The sequence below is a fragment of the Capsicum annuum genome, chromosome 5, assembly GCF_002878395.1.
Source record: "Capsicum annuum cultivar UCD-10X-F1 chromosome 5, UCD10Xv1.1, whole genome shotgun sequence".
In the NCBI taxonomy this organism is placed as follows: Eukaryota; Viridiplantae; Streptophyta; class Magnoliopsida; order Solanales; family Solanaceae; genus Capsicum; species Capsicum annuum.
The window spans coordinates 29,102,191-29,120,448 of record NC_061115.1 but is presented as its reverse complement, the minus strand read 5'-3'; the positions used below and the strand labels follow the sequence as shown (position 1 = coordinate 29,120,448).

Sequence of the window (18,258 nt, the reverse complement as noted above, 5' to 3'; positions counted from 1 at the left end):
CCCCCCCCCCCCCCCCCCCCCAAAAAAAAAAAAAAAAAAAAATTAACAAACACCCCACCATTAAACAGTTCACTATACAAACATATAATAATTGAATCAAAATCGAACATGCAAAATATCAAAACACAACAATTGCTAAAAATCAAACTAGTACACCTAATCAAACTAATTAGCTATTAATATTTCAATTTTCACTATTTCAGCAATCATGTTTTAAAAGAATTTCATACGTCTGAAAATTGAAATATATCTAGGGCATTCTCATTTCATAGACCACGGGTCTACAAATAGACCGCGGGTCTACGGACAGAAACAGGACGCTATTCAAATCAAAATGCCAAAATAACTCTTCAAACAACAATTATATCACCATTCAACAATTCGTTGCTAAAAAAAAAAACACGATTAAATCAAAACACCAAATTCGAAAAAAAAATCCTACATCACTACCAATCGATTAGCAAAAAGAAAAACCATTTAAATGGATCTAGAAATGATTGAAACTCGATTTTAACTAACCTTGTGAAGCAACAATGCCCCCTTAGCAGCTGCAGATGAAGAACGTACGAAAATGACGTTTTTGCGATAAGTTGTTTGAAAGCGGGAGTTGGGAATTGAAGAGGAGAGAGAGGATTTTTTTTTGGGATATTGGAATAAGTGGAGGGGGTTAGGTGTATTATATTAAATTTGTAAAGTTGTATAAATGATGAATTGGTCCCTTGGCCCACGTGTGGGCCCCACTTTTTCCACCCTAAACCTAAAAAAAAAATTAAAAAAAAAATTAAGTGAGTATTTGACAAAATAGTTTTGCAAAATTTCTTCTTTGCCAATTATTCCCTTGTAACTTTATCCCACATCGGATTAGAAGGGTTATCGGGGTTCACAAAGAGTGCAACTTTCATCAGTCAGCTTGTCACCAAGATTCTAATCTTTTCGCAACCTCATGAGACTGGATACCCCGCACATCATCCATGACAATGAGACATCTTTCCCCTTTAGATTTTTTTGTAAAGATTCTCAGCCAAATCCTCGTTGTTCTGTTGATATTCGTTGGACTTAATCTGAGCAACAGAAGGCAGAAGGCCTACTAGCTAATCCCTCACTCTATACTGCTGGAAATATAGTAATCCAGACGAATATAGAGAAGATACATGTACACCACTAAAGGATCATCCAAAAGTTTCTTTACGTGTATAGTTTTACCAAACACCGTTACGACTACAAGTTTGGGTGGCTGCCCGCCCTGTTAATTGACAAACAATTCTAATGAAATCATCATCATCTAAACAGATGGTATACGTGATGTACCTTGAGATAAAGGAAAATCTCTCAGCTTTCAAGACTTTGAAGGTATGTACTTTGTCATAAAGTCTTATTATGATATTATCACAGCATCAATATAATGGATTGAATCTTCTTGTATAGCTCTCATTTCCGATAGATAACACAATAAAATTCTCTCTGCTTTGAGTTTCCTTGAACTTGAACCAACTAAATAATTAAACATTAGTTCCTCGCGTATATCTTCTGCTCTACAGGCATGCGCGAATGCAACATTCCAGCATTAGGTTCTAGACTTTCAACGGTGAATATAAATTTGTATAAAATTATGACAAATACTAGTAAACTAGCGTTTGACCATAGATTTTTTATTAGATTTTGAAAATTATCTCCAAATATCTATTTGACTATGAAATTTGATCATTTTGAAAATTTGATCTTTCTATATTTTTAAATTCCCGAAATCTGGCTAGTTGAGTTTTTGGACTTCCATTCACAAAGTTCAAAAGCTCAAATTTCTAATTTTCAACTTCAAAATCTATGATCAAACGGAAGCTAAGACTGAACTCCGAACCCATAATTTAAAGCGAAAAATAGGTTCAATGCTAAGAATCTTAAAGATTGCACTCATAGACTATAAATCTATATAACACATCTCTAGTACATCTTTCTAAATGTGGCATATCATCATGATTATTACTTTCTTTCCTCGAGTCTTCAAGAAAGGTTCACAAGAAATTGACCCTTTCAGAGAGATTCAATTTCATTTATTCTTTTTGGGTGAATTGAACATAGATTGAGTTGCCAGAGCTGCTCTAGTGTCTTCAACAGAGATATAGTAACTGCAGCTAAGCCATTTTTTAGCTACTTTTGTGGGTGCCAAAACTGTAAAAGGGCAAGCCCGGTGCATTAAAGCTCCCACTAAGGGGTCTATCATATGTAGCCTCGCCTTACATTTCTGCAAGGAGTTGTTTCCACGAGTTGAACTTGTGACCTCCTAATAACATGACAATAACTTTACTAGTTAATTCAAGCTCCGATCCCCTTCGTGGGTACCAAATCTGTGACTTGTTAAATTTTAAATAAATTTGATGCCAGTTCGTAAGCTTCACCCCAACTCAAATTTGTTTGGTCCTCCATTGCCCCCATGCATTGTACTTGTCCACTATTCACTTGACACACATCATAAGAGACATTAAGTGTCGCTCAAGTTCTATCAAAAAATGCATAAGAATAAAGAAAAGAACTTTGGTAAATTGCCTACTCATAATCCAACAGATTAAATACTAGTATATTTTATAGTCCAGAATTGGGTTACTCAGCCATTCAATGCCTTCGGCATAGAACTTTGCTAGCTCAATCTCGAAAAAAGAAATCATACTTCCTTCTTTCTAAATTATTTGTTACATTTCTTATTTAGAGAGTCATACTACATAAATTTTGACAAACATTTTAAGATGTAATTTTCACCATATTGATACTAGGTGAATCACAAATTACAATATTTTTATATAGTTTTTGAATAAATATTAACTTCAAAATATTAAATTAATCTAATTCGATTTAGTTCAAACAAACTCTCGAAAAACGAAACTCAACAAGTATTTTGAGGCGGAGGGTTCGTATTTCTAAATCTACTAGAGTTTAACATGTAGTACCCAAACTATAAAAGAAATTAGAAGAGGAGCCAAGAAAATAAATAAAAAGTACGATTCTTTGATACTAATTCAACACTTTTTTGAACCTTACAACAAGTGGTTCATCATTCAATCCAAGCCACCTCTTCCCATTCTCATTAAAAACACCAACATTCCCACACACTACCTTACAATTACTGCAAACTCCAGGACAAAACACAATCTTATAACTCCCATTATTCCCATACATTTCTATTCTAAACCAATTGCTTATTGTCTCAAGCCCTGGCCGGCCAGTCATGCCACCACTCATGACATACCTCCTGCCCGTTATCTCGTCCATGCCACTGACCTTCCACGCTGTGGACTGCACACAAATTGTGGCAGCAAAAAACACAATGTTTAAATCAGTTGATAAATTTATGACTTGTTGTTTATTGTCAACAGGGATGAATCTTGTTGGAAGGCCATTGGATGATGATTCAAGATTTTCTTGCATGACATAAAATGGACATGGCCTATTTTTAGCTGCTAGTACTAGTCCACCTCCTCCTCCAGTAGTACTAGTTCCATTTTGATTAGGTAAAATTGTGTATTTTAAGCCAATCTGTAGCGCACGACCATCAGTGTCCAGCACTGATGTGGTTGTTATTGGTGTTGTTGCTGGTTGCTGGCTGGTTGTTAGGTAAGATAAAGAGAATAATATTTGGAGTATGAGTAATAATTTTGGGTAGTTTGTAGTACCCATGGTGCCTTCCCTTTTTTCTTGGAAAATGTGAGTACTTACGAGTGACCAGTCATGTTTATATAGAGTATCTGAATACAGTCAAAACGATGGTAGTGGAACGGTAAACACTCATCTATCCTTAATTTATCGTTTTGAGTTTGAGATTTCAATACAAAATCGTCTTTAATAGGGAGCTAGCGCATTACCACTAAAGCGTGAGATTTTTCGGCTGAATCTAAACTAGTTGGACTCCAAAAAAAATTAACACTTATCTGAGTAAATTGGAAGCAGAGGTCCGCCTAGAATTGTCTAATTTAACTTATGTACAATTAACATAATTTCATGTGACTATTGATATTAACTGGAACTACTCAGCTAAAATTACGCAAATAACCTTTAATAGCATTTCATATTGTATTAATATGGTGAATTTTTCATTACAGTATCCAAGTTACTAATTTCAATTATTACAATGATTACTCGTAATTATATATTAGTGACCTGACAATGTAGATTTTTTTTTTTTACTTAATTTGTCAACATATAAAAATTATCGAAGTTAAACTCTTTAAAATAATATGTATTTTATCGGGTTCAATTTATAAAACATGCTTTCCTTTTTAGTTAATTTCGAAAAAAAAAAAGATATTTTTCTATATTTAGTAAAATATTAACTTTACACTTTCTATTTTACTCTTAATGAGATGACTTATAGTCATATAAATATATTTCACTTATATTAACCACAAATTTTAAAAAGTTTCTTTCATTTGTACATATTTTTACACACAATTAAACATTTTCACATAAATTAAAACGACGAAAGTATTAATCATGAAGCGTAGTAAAGATGCACCCTAGTCCAGTTGAATAGTAGGTGCAATCATGTGAATATATTTTTCAAAGTTGTTTCATTGTTTATACTTTATATATACGTATAATTGGTTAATTGCCTTAATTTTATACTCCGGAAACAAACGAGTAAAATCTGATCGACTTAAAAGGTGTGTTTGGTACGGAGGAAAATTTTTTCCAGATTTTTTTTTTTAAATGTTTGATTAGCCAAAAGTTTTAAAAAATATTTTTACCAGGAAAATAATCTTTTTAGAAATAAATTCAATGACTTTCCTAAGTAGTGAAAGTAGAAAAAACAAGTTCGAATAGTAGCATTTCATATTGATCGTATCCTCTCCATCCTTCAACACACCTCATCTTCATCCCACCTTGTTATTAGCCCCGATCCCACCCCTCACCCTTACTTTCCATCTCCATTTTTATAGAATTTATTTAAATTATATACTAATATCTTTATAATAATATTTTTTACTTGCATATCAAACACATCAAAAGATAAATTCACTTATTTTCTTAGAAAGTATTTTTCTTCGAACTATGCTACATAACAAACTATGCTAATATTTAAGATCCATATTTATTGATATTTCCAGTGCTCGATCTGGAGCTAGCAAGTTGCAATCACCGTATCATGTGTCAAATGTTCATGTAATCTGTCCCATTGTAATTGGTAGTAAGAAAAAAGAGGTTCACGAGGGAGAAAATCAGTGTCTTTTTCTTTTTGTTATTTTGTACAATTTCTACTTCAATAGGGACCAAAAAGTAACCTTGGTGTCATGAAGAAAATGAAATAAAATGTCTTCACCTTGACTTGCTTACAATTTAGAGGCATGCATATGACACATAATGGACGAAATGAATGCTTTCAAACATGAAGAAATGTTGGTGGATATTTTTGTAAATTGTTGTTTCTTTCATTTGTGAGTTGCTCCCATATGACATGTGCAATGTTCATATATGTGTTTTATTTGATCATGCTATGTAATCTTTACCCACTACGCCAATTTGGTTGAGTCATGATGGAAGCCATGTTTCCTCTTCTAAAAGTTTGGTATTGGTTAATTGGTTGTGATTAGGTTGGTGTTTTTTTTTTTTTTAATCTTTTCTCCAGATACTTTACCATAGGTTTGATGTAGGAAATTAATATTATGTGGTCGCACAGGGTTCGAGGAAAGGTTGTATTCCAAAAGGGTGTGATATACTTTCATATCTATCTCGATAAAAGCATTAACGATTGATTTCATGACTCGTGAAATTTGTGATAGATAGGTCTCACATAAATAACTTTAATTACTGTTGCTTCAAAAATCTCATTCACCCCAGGTTTGAAGGATAAAAATTGAATAGCTTAGGGTCGTTTGATTTGAATACAAGTTATGCTGATAAATTTGAGATCAAGAGCACACAACACAAATCATAATATCATGAATTCTAATTTACTTCAAAAATCAGTCAATTATCGATTGACGTTCCGTCAAAATCTATTAAAACAACAATCATCAGAAAACTCAATTTTTTGTTGAATTTCTGACGGACATATCCATCGAAAATTGACTGATGTCTAGTAATGCATATAGCTCCTAAGACACAATTATCCAGCTAAAATCTTCACTATTCTCATATTAACAATGCGAAAAGAAAGTAGAATCATTTGATTGAAAATATAATTAACCAAGTTCCTATTTATCAATCAAGACATGATCAATTTTTAGGATGTTAAATTAATTCCATGACGCACAAAAAACTCAGGCATCCTATGTGGTTTAGGTGGAAAAAACAAAAGATGGATTAAGTAAACCAAACCTTTAAAATTTTAACAAAACTCCCTAAAAAGGAACAGTATTTAAAAGAAACCTCCCCAAAATAATCATACCTCAAAAATCTTATTCCTCAATCAACTTAATTTCTTTTGAAGACCAAATTAAACCATCAAACCAATTTGTTATAATCATGATAGCAAGAATCATATTTTGCACTGCAGTTTTACTAGCAATACTTTCAGTAATTCTCCTAGCAATATTCTCACCAATACCCCAGGGAAACAAATCAAAAAGTCCCCCTTGGGTTGATTTATCTCTTTATATTCAACAGCCTCGAGTATCTGTTTCCAATATTTCTCCCGAAAAAACTCCAACAGACTTTAGCGCTTTAATTTTCCATCGCCTTCTTACAGAAGGCCCGGAAAACACGTCTCGTGTAGTTGGGAAAGTGCAAGGTTTCATCATCCCCATTCAAGATTTCGCGAATTCAGCGTTTAATATTATTTATCTTACGTTTAGTTCAAAAGAATTTAGTGGGAGTCTTAGTGTTGAGGCTAAAAGTTTGACAAATGACAACAAGGGAGAGTTTATGAATGTTGTTGCTGGTACTGGCTATTTTGCCTTTGCTCGTGGCCTAGCTATTTTTTCACAAACAGAAAGAGAAGCTATTAATTCTGATAATTTGGAAGCTAATTATCATATAAAGCTTCAATTGAAATTCCCTAATACATCACAAACAATTCCAAAATGAATTATTAGCAAGGGCAGTCCGGTGCACTAAGCTCCCGCCGTGAGGTCACGGGAAGGGTCGGATCACATCGCCTATATTTCTATAAGACGCCGTTTCCACGATTTGAAGTGTTGACCTCCCGGTCACATGACGTCAAGATTTCCCTAGATGAATCATAAGCAATCTTTTAATTTTTTTAAATATGGAATATACTAGGATAATTTTTGGGGAAATATATTCTTCACGAGAGAAAGTCAATCATATAAGAAGAAGTATAAAAAAGGAGAAAGCAATAACACATGAAGGCAACTGTTTTTGTTTTGAATGGAAAATATTGGTTTGATTTGATTCTATCTATTTATTTTGATCTGATAAAGTCAAAGGAATCTATGCATAATATAATGGGGTTCTTTCAGAAATAGTGACAGTTTGATGTAAAACTCACCTTTCATAGTCATATTTTACATAATTATCATTTATAATCGATGTATTCAGTTTACGCTCGTTGTATTCGGTTTTATCAATAGTCTGTATTCATATAAAATATAAATACAATACCTATTTAGTCACTGTATTTTATTCACAGCCGTTGTATTCACTTTTACTTAGTGGTCTGTATTCATAAAAAATATAAATACACTACATATTTAGTCTCAACAAAAACACTAACATATTTTCTTTTCTTATATTTTTTCTTTTTTCTTTTTTTTTTCTTTTTCGTGTTTTCCTCGTTTTTTCTTCTTTTTTTGGTTTTTTCTAGTTTTACTTTTTTTTATTTGTTTCTCTCTCTTGTATCTCTAACATCTATTTCTCTTTCTTCTTTTCTTTGATTTTTTTTGGTCTCTTTTTTGTACTTATTTTCTTTATCCTTTCTTTTGTTCTATTTTATATTTTTGAAAAATATGACTACTCGAGCACAAGTCATGAATGATAACGTAAATACCACAATTGTTTATCGTATTTGTAGTCAAACCGTTATTTATATATTTGTATTCATTGATACAACTGTATTTGTATTTATGATTATAAAGTTCGCGCTTGTATTTATTGTTGGTAAAATTACAATAAAAAATACAACTGAAAATTACAAGTGAAGAAAATAAAAAAAACTAACTTCTTCTTCTTCGGCTGAGGCACGGATATCTTGCTCTCTTTAAGAAGATTCAAGCCCACTGCATCAAATGTTTCAACGGTCCAGCAGTAATCTTCTTGACTTGTCCCTTCCAGGATACACCAGTCTTCTCACAGAGAATAACTCAACAACTTTGGACAAGAGTTGAGTTCTAAGCTCTACAAAAAAGAACACCCCCCTTCAACTAATGAACTCTCTTTTTACTAACTTTTATTAACTCTCTATTATCTTGTGTGTTGTATTACAAAATCATGTAAGACCTACCTCTATTTATAGGTGAAAAACTCTTACATGCAATGAAAAAGGAAAAGGGAATGGGATAGTATAGATGAAATATCAATGGCTTAGAGGTTTCATGATTTACAAGATTACACCATATAAAGAATAGAATAATGGAGGAATAAAGAGTGAAAGTTACAAGAGTTACATGAAACTTATATTCATATTCTACCATCACTAACTATAGGTTTTAAGGCACAAATGAATGAGAGACAAAGGTTGTAAAGTAACAGTTATGCAATGTGTAAAATGAAACTCCCACAAGGCACATTCTGTCATGCCACAATGTAACCTAAAATCAATTTAAGGTTCTTAAAGTCACTAAGTTCCATGCAACAACTATTATATTGGCAAAAAGAAAAACTGAAGCAAATTAATATTATTAATATTAAAATGTTACTCCATCAATCCCCTACCCATTTTAATATTAGATAAGAGATTCCACTAGTTAAAGGAAGACTATCATGCATAATGAAGGTGTGCTGTACATTGAACCCTCACTTAGTAAAACAGTAATTTTTACTCCAAAGTCGTAGTGGTCTCAGACTTGAACTATGACTGATTAAGGGAAATAAAAAGTTACTGCTTACACATAATAGTCAAGGTGTTGACATGAGATTTATAGCCAGCACGTTACAGCCTTGTGCTATCCCAATTTCACGAGTGTCTTTGAGAATGAGCCTAATTCTCATAGAAAGCGGCCTACCTCCACACTCACATAGGTGAAATCCGTCGAGAGTGCTCCTGTAATTTAGCACCTTACTCATACGAGCTACAAATTTTCATTCAGGGGTGGATGCACATCTTTACGTATGGGTTCCCGGGAACCCATAACTTTCGTACGGTTCTTGAATTTATATTGAAAAAACTAGTAAATATATAAGAATTATAAGTTGGGAACCCGCAAACAAAGTGTGTTATTGGTCTAGTGGTAAAAATTATAAGTTAGGAACCCATAACCTTTAAATTCTAGATCCGCCTCTATTTTCATTAATAGTTTTTAAAACTCAACCTCATAATCATTACAGGCAAATGCACTCACACTGTAGGGAGGGATAAAAAAATAGTACATTTTTCAGAACAAGTCATTATGTAATTTGTTTTTCCCATTGAACCTGGTTATAGGATCTCTAGTCCGCAGGTTGGGTTTCCTCACATATGACTCAAGATTCAATAGGCTTCAATTTCATCCTCCTCGATGTGTTCTAGACCTTTTCTCTTGCTAAGGCCTTAGTCAACGGATCTGCAAGATTATCACAAGATTTGACATGATCAATATTAATGGTACCATTTGTCAAATATGATCTCACATTACTGTATTTTCTCCGTATAGGTCTGGATTTACCGTTGTAATAACAGTTTTGAACTCTACCAATTTCGACGGTGCTATCACAATGAATTAAAATAGAAGAAATTAGTTTTTCAAAATAAGGTATTTGAAATAACAAATCTCTCAACCAATTCGCTTCCTCACTAGTTGAAGCTAAAACAATTGATTCAACCTCCATGGTAGAGTTAGCAATAATTGTTTATTTTTTAGACTTCCAACAAATACCACCACCACCCAAAGTAAAAATATAACCAGTAGTGAATAAGGAATCACCTGATAAAGTATTCCAATCCGTATCACAAAAGCCTTTAAGTACAACAGGATATTTTTTATAGAACAAACCACAATTTTTTGTTCCAATTAAATATCTCATTACTCTAGTTATAGCATGTCAGTGTTCATTACCTGGCTTGCTAGTAAACCTGCTAAGTACTCCTACTGCATATGCAATATCAGGTTTAGTGCAATCAGTCACATATCTCAAACTTCCAATTATACTAGCATATTTTTTTTGATTTATAATATCATTTTCACTTTCAACAGGACACAAGTGAGCACTAGAATCAAATGGAGTTACAACATGTTTGCAATCAAGGAATTTTTTTTTTTAATATTTTCTCAACATAATGTGATCGGTCAAGAAAAATTTCATCACATGTTCTAGTAATTTTTATTCCTAGAATAAAATTTGACTCACCAAGATCTTTCATATCAAAATGAATTCTAAGAATATTTTTAGTTTCACCAATAACATTCATGTTAGAGCCAAAGATCAATAAATCATCAACATATAGGCAAATAAATGCATGTGAATTATTTCAAGACTTATGATATATGTACTTATCACACTCATTCGTTTTAAACCCATTATCAATCATGAAGGAATCAAACTTTTCATACCATTGCTTTGGTGCCTGTTTTAAGCCATATAGAGATTTATTAAGTTTAACACTTTGCTCTCTTGGTCAGCCTCAACAAAACACTCAGGTTAATTCATGTAAATCTCCTCATTTAGGTCCCCATTTAAAAAAATAGTTTTTACATCCATTTGATGAATTTGTAAATAGAAAATTACCGCTATAGCAACTAAAAGTCTAATGGATGTAATTCTAGTTACCGGAGAAAAAGTATCAAAAAATTCTAGGCTTTCTAGTTGTTTAAAACCTTTAGCCACTAGCCTAGCTTTATATTTATCAACAGATCCATCCAGTTTTAAATTTTTACGTAAGACCCATTTACATTCAATTGTTTTACAATCCGATGGTAAAACAACTAGCTTCCAAGTTTTATTGAAAATTAGTGATTCCATTTCATCATTTACAGTCTCTTTCCAAAAAATAACATCATATGAAGACAAAGTTTCTTTTAAAGTGAGAAGGTCATCACCAACGTTAACAACATAATAATCAGGAGTAAAATCTTTTTCTACTCTAGCTCGTTTACTTCTTCTTATCTCAAAATCATTATTTTCTTTATTTTTCAAAGTAAAAGTAGAAGAACTAAGTAGTGACAAAATATTTTCTTCAATCCTATGACCCCAATTATTTTTAGAATCAAAAGAGAATTTATTTTCACAAAAAATAGCATCACCTGATTTTATTATCAAATTATCTTCAAGATTAAAAAATCTATAGGTTGTACTATTTGAAGCATAACCAAGAAAAACACAAGTAGTAACCATTTTTACCCAACTTAGAGATTTTAGGATTCATAAACCTTATATAGGCTAAGCAATCCCAAACTCTTAGATATCCCAAATTTGACTTATGACCTTTCTACAACTCGAAAGGTGTTAGTTTGATTTTTTTATGAGGCACACGATTCAACACATAACAAGCAGTTAAAAGAGCTTCACCCCAAGAACTTAAAGGTGCACAAGACTCAATTAACATGGCATTAGTTAACTCAACCATAGTTCTATTCTTCCTTTTCGCTATATCGTTAGATGCAGGAGAATAAGGAGGAGGAGTTTCAAGAATTATACCAAATGATCTAACAAAAGAATTGAACTCATGTGACTCATATTCACGGCCTATATCACTTCTTATTCTTTTTATTTTTCTATTAAACTCATTTTCAACTTCATGGAGAAAAATTCTGAAATTCTCAAACGCATCACTTTTATTTTTCATTAAGTAAAGATCTGTAAACTTAGAAAAATCATCAATGAAAGTGATAAAATATCTATTTTCTCCACGAATTAAAATTCACCAAGTTCACAAATATTAGTATGAACTAATTCTAATAATTCAGTTTTTCTTTCAACTTGAAAATGAGGCTTTTTTGTGATTTTGGCTTTACTACAAGACTCACATTTTTTAAAGTTCTTTTTGATCACTGGAATTAATCCTAAACTATTCATGATTTCTACATAACGATCATTTATATGACACATACGAGCATGCCAAAAATTAGTAGAAGAAAGCATATAAACAGAATTAGATGTTTTACTCATTTCAACATTCAACTTGAACATACCATCACATGCATACCCCTTTACCACAAAAATATTATTTTTAACAATTACATACTGATCAGATTCAATAATATGTTTGAAGCCTGCTTTATTAAGAAGAAAGCTATACATCAATTTTTTTCTAATAGAAGGAGTATAGAGTACATCTTTTAAGATTAATACCCTTCCAGAAGTAAACTTTCACTCAACATCTCCCATTTCAAGTACTTGAGTTGTGTGTGAATCTCCAAGCATGATGGTTATGGGCTCCTCAAAATTTGTATATTTTTTAAATCAGTCTTTGTCATAACAGACATGCCGATTCTCACCAGAGTCAGCCCACCATCCATCAACATTCTCCACCATGTTAATGTCTGTTATCACTGCCATAAATGGTTTTTCATTAACTTTGCCTGAGGTTTAGACTCACATTTTCAAAATCTGTAAAATCGAGCAATATGCTCACTCTTGTCACAGACAAAGCACGATCCTTTTTGTTGTACATGTTGATTTTTTATTTGGTTGTTTTCACCATTATTGTCCTTGGGATGTCTACCATTATTTTTCTTGAATTTTTTCTTTTTAGACTTCAAAGTAGTATTTTTTTTAGTTTCAGGGGTAGCATTATTTGAAGAAGTTAAATTTACCTTCGGTGTGATGCAGTTCTCTTCTGTTTGCAAAAGTGCATCTTGACCCTTAGCTTCTTCTTCCATGTGGATTCTCATTATCAAAGTCTCAAGAGAAGTTTTCTTTTGCTTGTGGTGCATAGATTTCTGAAATTCCTTCTACGAAGGTGGAAGTTTATCAATTATGCCACAAACAATAAGGTTATTTCCAATTTTGACTTCCTCTGACCTGAGCTCGCCAACAATCATTTTGAAATCCCGAGCTTGGTCTACCATTGATTTTTTGTTCACCATTTGAAAACGAAAAAATCTGCTAGCCGCATATTTTTTTGCTCCCGCCTCCTCAGTGTCATATTTACTCTGCAAGGCTTTCCAAATTTTCTTTGCACTATAGTAAGTTCTATCATAATAATCATAAAAATTATCAGATAGACAATTAAGTAAAAGTTATCTACTTTGTTTGGGTTCTTCTCAGTTAACACATAAGAAACATGGAGAAGACTTAAGTAGAAAAGCACTTTACCCTTCCACCTTTTAAAGTGAGTATTGTTGAACTGAAATGGCTTGTTCAGATCTCTCATTTTGACATCTTCAGATTTTTCAGTTGTTGCCATTGAATCTCCTTAAAATTGTTGGTGAAATTACAATAAAAAATACAACTAAAAATTACAAGTGAAGAAAATAAAAAAAACTATCTTCTTCTTCTTCGGCTGAGGCGCGGATATCTCGCTCTCTTTAAGGAGATTCAATCCCACTGTAGCAAATATTTCACCGATCCAGCAGTAATCTTCTTGACTTGTCCCCTCCAAGATACAACAACCTTCTCACAGAGAATAACTCAACAACTCTGGACAAGAGTTGAGTTCAAAGCTCCACAAAAAAAAAACACCTCCCTTCAACTAATGAACTCTCTTTTTACTAACTTTTATTAACTCTCTATTATCTTGTGTGTTGTGTTACAAAATCATGCAAGACCTACCTCTATTATAGGTGAAGAACTCTTACATGCAATGAATAGGGAGAAGTAAATGGGATAGTAAAGATGTAATAATAATGGCTAAGAGGTTTCATGAGTTACAAGAATTACACCACGTAAAGAATAGAATAATGGAGGAATAAAGAGTGAAAGTTACAAGAGTTATATGAAACTTATATTCACATTCTACCGTCACTAACTATAGATTTTAAGGCACAAATGAATGAGAGACAAAGGTTGTAAGGTAACAGCCATGCAACATGTAAAATGAAACTTCCACAAGGCACATTCTGCTATGCCACAATATAACCTAAAAGCACTTAAGGTTTTTAAAGTCGCTAAGTTCCATGCAACAACCATTATATATTAGACAAAAAGAAAAACTGAAGCAAATTAATATTATTAATATTAAAATGCTACTCCATCATTTATATTTGTATTTTATAGTTCACAATTGTATTTGTATTTGTTAATTCGTACCATCATTTATATTTTATATAATTCGCACTTGTATTTTAAAGAATTATTTTATATTTGTATTTTATAATTGACTGTATATTATATTGGATTATATTTGTATTGTGATTTTATTGTGTTTGTATATTTAAATTATATTTGTATTTGTATTCTATTTTCGTCGATGTCTTTTTTTTTTTAAAGAATTATTTTGTATTTGTATTTGTAAGTTGATTGCATATTGTATTTAGCCGTGATTATGTTTAATTTATTATTTGTATTTATATAAAGGCAAGTAAATGCATTAATTGTATTTTCTTGATTGTAAAATATATAAATATGTAATACATCATTTGATACAAATGTACCGTTTTGTATTTCTATGTTAAAATTATCATTCATATTTGTAAATAAACAAATATCACTTGATACAAATATAATTACAAACAAATGAAATAAATAATTTTACAAATATGTATTTGTATATATTGTAATTGTATTAAATTGTATTTATTTGTATCAATAAATACAAACAAGTATTCGTTGAAAGAAAATTAATTGTTCCTTTTCAATAATTAAAAAAATACAAATGATAGTTCGCATTTGTATTTGTATTTGTATTTGTATTTTATATGTCGCACTTGTATTTGTATGCTATAGTTCACATTTGTATTTATATTTTATACTTCGCACTTGTATTTGTATGATATAGTTCACATTTGTATTTGTGTTTTATAGTTCACACTTGTATCAGTATGTTATAGTTTGCATTTGTATTTGTATTTTATAATTCACACTTGTATTTGTATGTTATAATTTGTATTTTTATTTGTATTTTATAGTTCACACTTGTATTTGTATTTGTTAGGTCACACAAATGAAAAGAAAGAGAAAAGATGAAAAGAAAAAAAAAGAAGGAGAATAGATGAGAGAAAAAGAAGGAGATTTTTTTTATTTTTTTTTTTAAAAGGAGAGTAATAGAAAATAGAGGAAAGTAAAAAGAAAAAAAGGAGGAGAAAAAATGAAAAAAAAAAAGTGAAAAAAGAAAAAAGAAAGAGAAAACAAAAAAAAAAGGAAAAGAAAAAAATTGAAAAAAATTGAAAAAAAAAAGAGAGTAATAGAAAATAGAGAAAAACGAAAAATACACAAGAGAGGCTATAAATTGTAATTATAGATATTTAATACGGAGTTATGAATTGTAATTAATTGATCTTAAGCTAAATAGGATAATTAGGAATCTATATTTGCTAAGTTATGTAGTTATCCCTAATATAATCCTATATAGATTTATGAATAAGTTGTATAAGCGGACAACAGCATAATGATTTACTTATTATACTATCCCAACAATTTACCTGTGAAAGAAAGTTTGTCATTTTATGATATTATCAATTAATTATTGCCTAGAATAGAAATTTAATTGATTTGATTGTGAAATTAATTAAGCTAGGCTATAATTGAATAAAATAGAGTCGCTGACTCCTTAGCAAAGGAGGGATCGAAGGGAATGGGAAAGTAATCAGACAACCACAAATTTTGCTAGTTCTTTCAATGTATGCAGTAGCAGCAGACAGTGTACGAAATTGGAATTATTTTTCATAAAAAATTGTAGCTTGTAAATCCATGTACCAAACTTGCTTCATTGGCTTATATTCTTGCAATATAATTCATGATTTTGATTTTTTGAAAATAACGAAAATAATCAAAAGGACTATCTACAAAAGCCCACTTAACTTTAAATTAATTATAAAAAAATCAACGAGCTTTATCCAATGCGCGTGTATCTTAGGTAAAGATACATCATCCAAGATGCGTGTATTTAAGATACGTGCTGCCTTTACATAGGTGTGTATCTTAGATACACTCAACCTTCAATAAATATTGTAATTATTAAAAGGGAAAAGACATCGTTTCCACCCCAAACTATATAAGAAAAGTCGAATCTACACCTAAACTATATAAGTGACCAATTACACACCTAAACTATAAAAAAGTGAAACTTTTTACACCCTAAATCTGACGTGGAAAAAACATAATTATTTAAATAAAAAATAGCGCGTCTAAGTTAAAAAATAACAAAAAAAAAATTAAAATATTCCCCACCCAGCCCCAGCATCCATCATCCATCTTTTCTTCATCTTCTTCTTCAAATTAAAAAATCTCCAAACTGAAAATTCCAATTCCAAGTTGCTAATGAGTTTCGAACGATTAACAATGGTTGAAATTTCTTCTCCTCTTCTTTCCCAATTCAATTCAACTATCGAATCTAATTATCGGCCTCAAATCTAAGTGTCTGATCACTCAAACACTTAAATGAAACTCAACTGAACAATACTCACATTGTCCATCACCATCACAAGCATCACCATCACGCGAAAACCTCATACTCATAGCACGTTCACTCGTTAATGGTATTAAACCTAAACGATGTGAAATAAACTCATCATTTAAGACAGAAGAATTCACTTTGATTTCTACGAGGTCGACTGCTATGGTTGGGACTTCGACTATCATTATATGACGAAGTGCGTTAGCTATGCTGGAATCTGTGTCTCGGAGCTCGAATTTCATGAAGTCGGGGTTGGCTTCGTGGATTTTGATACGGGGAAAACGTTGGTAAGAGACACTGTCCATTGTTGTTATTGTTTGAGGATTGAATTTGTTGTTGGTGTTTTGACGGTTTTAGTTTTGGGGAAAATTATAGTACTACTGAGGTAGTGAGGTTTTGTATTGTGTGGGTAGTGTGTAGAGTTTAGGTGTGCGCGGCGGTCTATCAAGCAATCGCCGTCGGAGCTGCATCGCCAGCGATGAAATTGAGGCAATTTCAGTGCCGCACCTTGTCTGCTAAACAAGGTAAATATCAAGTTAGAAAAAAAAAAGGATAAAACTTTTCTGCACATATAATTGGATTCCACTGTGCAGAAAAGTGTCTATAATTGGACATTGAAGAAAAAGAAAAAAAATTTGAGCTCATAACAATGGAGGTTTTGGACAACAATGGAAGTTTTGGATATTAAAGAAAAAGAAAAAAAAATTGAACTCATAACAATGGAGATTTTGGACAATAATGGAGGTTTTGGATATTGAAGAAGAAAGAAAAAGAATTTAAATTAAAAAGAAAAAAAGAAAGATTTATGAAAATAATAAATTTATTATTTTTTCATATCATGCTGACGTGACGCTGACGTGGCAGGTGCGTGTGCAACACCACACCACATGCAAGTGGTATAATGCTTTACAGGGTGTAAAAGTTTCACTTTTTTATAGTAAGATGTGTAATAGGTCACTTATATAATTTAGGTGTGAATTCGACTTTTCTTGTATAGTTTGAGGTGGAAACGATGCCTTTTCCCTTATTAAAATTTAGGTGGTGCCTTGTAATTAGAATACAATACTTCGTGTTTCTTGATGTTTTCCCTTTTTTTTTTTGGAAGGGGCGGAGCGGGGAGGTGTCCACCGCATTGACACTTCACTAATCCGGGTGCACTGCAGAGCCTATCCTTTGGCGCTTCCAACAAAATTTCTCCATATTCAGGACTCGATAATACTATTCATATTAGGCCCTTTTTTTTGAAAAAATTTCAATAATTTTGTCCATTGAGAGTTAGGCTGATACTCTTGTTGTAAACCACCAGAATCAAAGTCAATCTATATCCTTGGTTAGATTAAAATCCAATCTTGCCTATCTTGAAACTAATATCTAACACTCAACTATACAGTGTCACAAAGTTTTGATAGATAATTGGAGAATACTCGTTTGTGCTGAGAAAATCAATATATGCATATATATGATAATGATAATGTAATCGGATGTAACCCCCTAATATACCATAGTAATATTCTAGTTTTCAATCCAATATTAATTGACAATGCAAAAATGTATATTTTCAAGTTTCAGAGTTGGGAGTTTCGTATATATAGCTTTTGGTACAAGGGAGGCATGGTTTGAAAGGTGATAATGATGTTTAAAACTGTATATACGTAATTAGGAGTTGATAAGAAGAATAAGTTGAA

At 31.8% G+C, this 18,258-nt stretch overlaps 3 protein-coding genes across 3 annotated transcripts; 1 reads left to right on the top strand and 2 right to left on the bottom strand.

Moving 5' to 3' along the window:
- Positions 1–2,977: 2,977 nt before the first annotated feature.
- Positions 2,978–3,758, bottom strand: LOC107872378 (kunitz trypsin inhibitor 5). The gene has a single exon (XM_016719116.2). It carries the CDS (start codon positions 3,664–3,666, stop codon positions 3,004–3,006), a length of 663 nt encoding a protein of 220 aa, XP_016574602.1. The 5' UTR covers positions 3,667–3,758; the 3' UTR covers positions 2,978–3,003.
- A 2,630-nt stretch (positions 3,759–6,388) lies between these two features.
- Positions 6,389–7,500, top strand: LOC107872377. The gene has a single exon (XM_016719114.2). The coding sequence runs from the start codon at positions 6,451–6,453 to the stop codon at positions 7,009–7,011; it is 561 nt and encodes a 186-aa protein (XP_016574600.1). The 5' UTR covers positions 6,389–6,450; the 3' UTR covers positions 7,012–7,500.
- Positions 7,501–16,545: 9,045 nt separating this feature from the next.
- Positions 16,546–16,878, bottom strand: LOC107871729 (DNA-directed RNA polymerases II, IV and V subunit 3-like). Its single transcript, XM_016718622.2, has one exon. The coding sequence runs from the start codon at positions 16,876–16,878 to the stop codon at positions 16,546–16,548; it is 333 nt and encodes a 110-aa protein (XP_016574108.2).
- Positions 16,879–18,258: the final 1,380 nt, after the last annotated feature.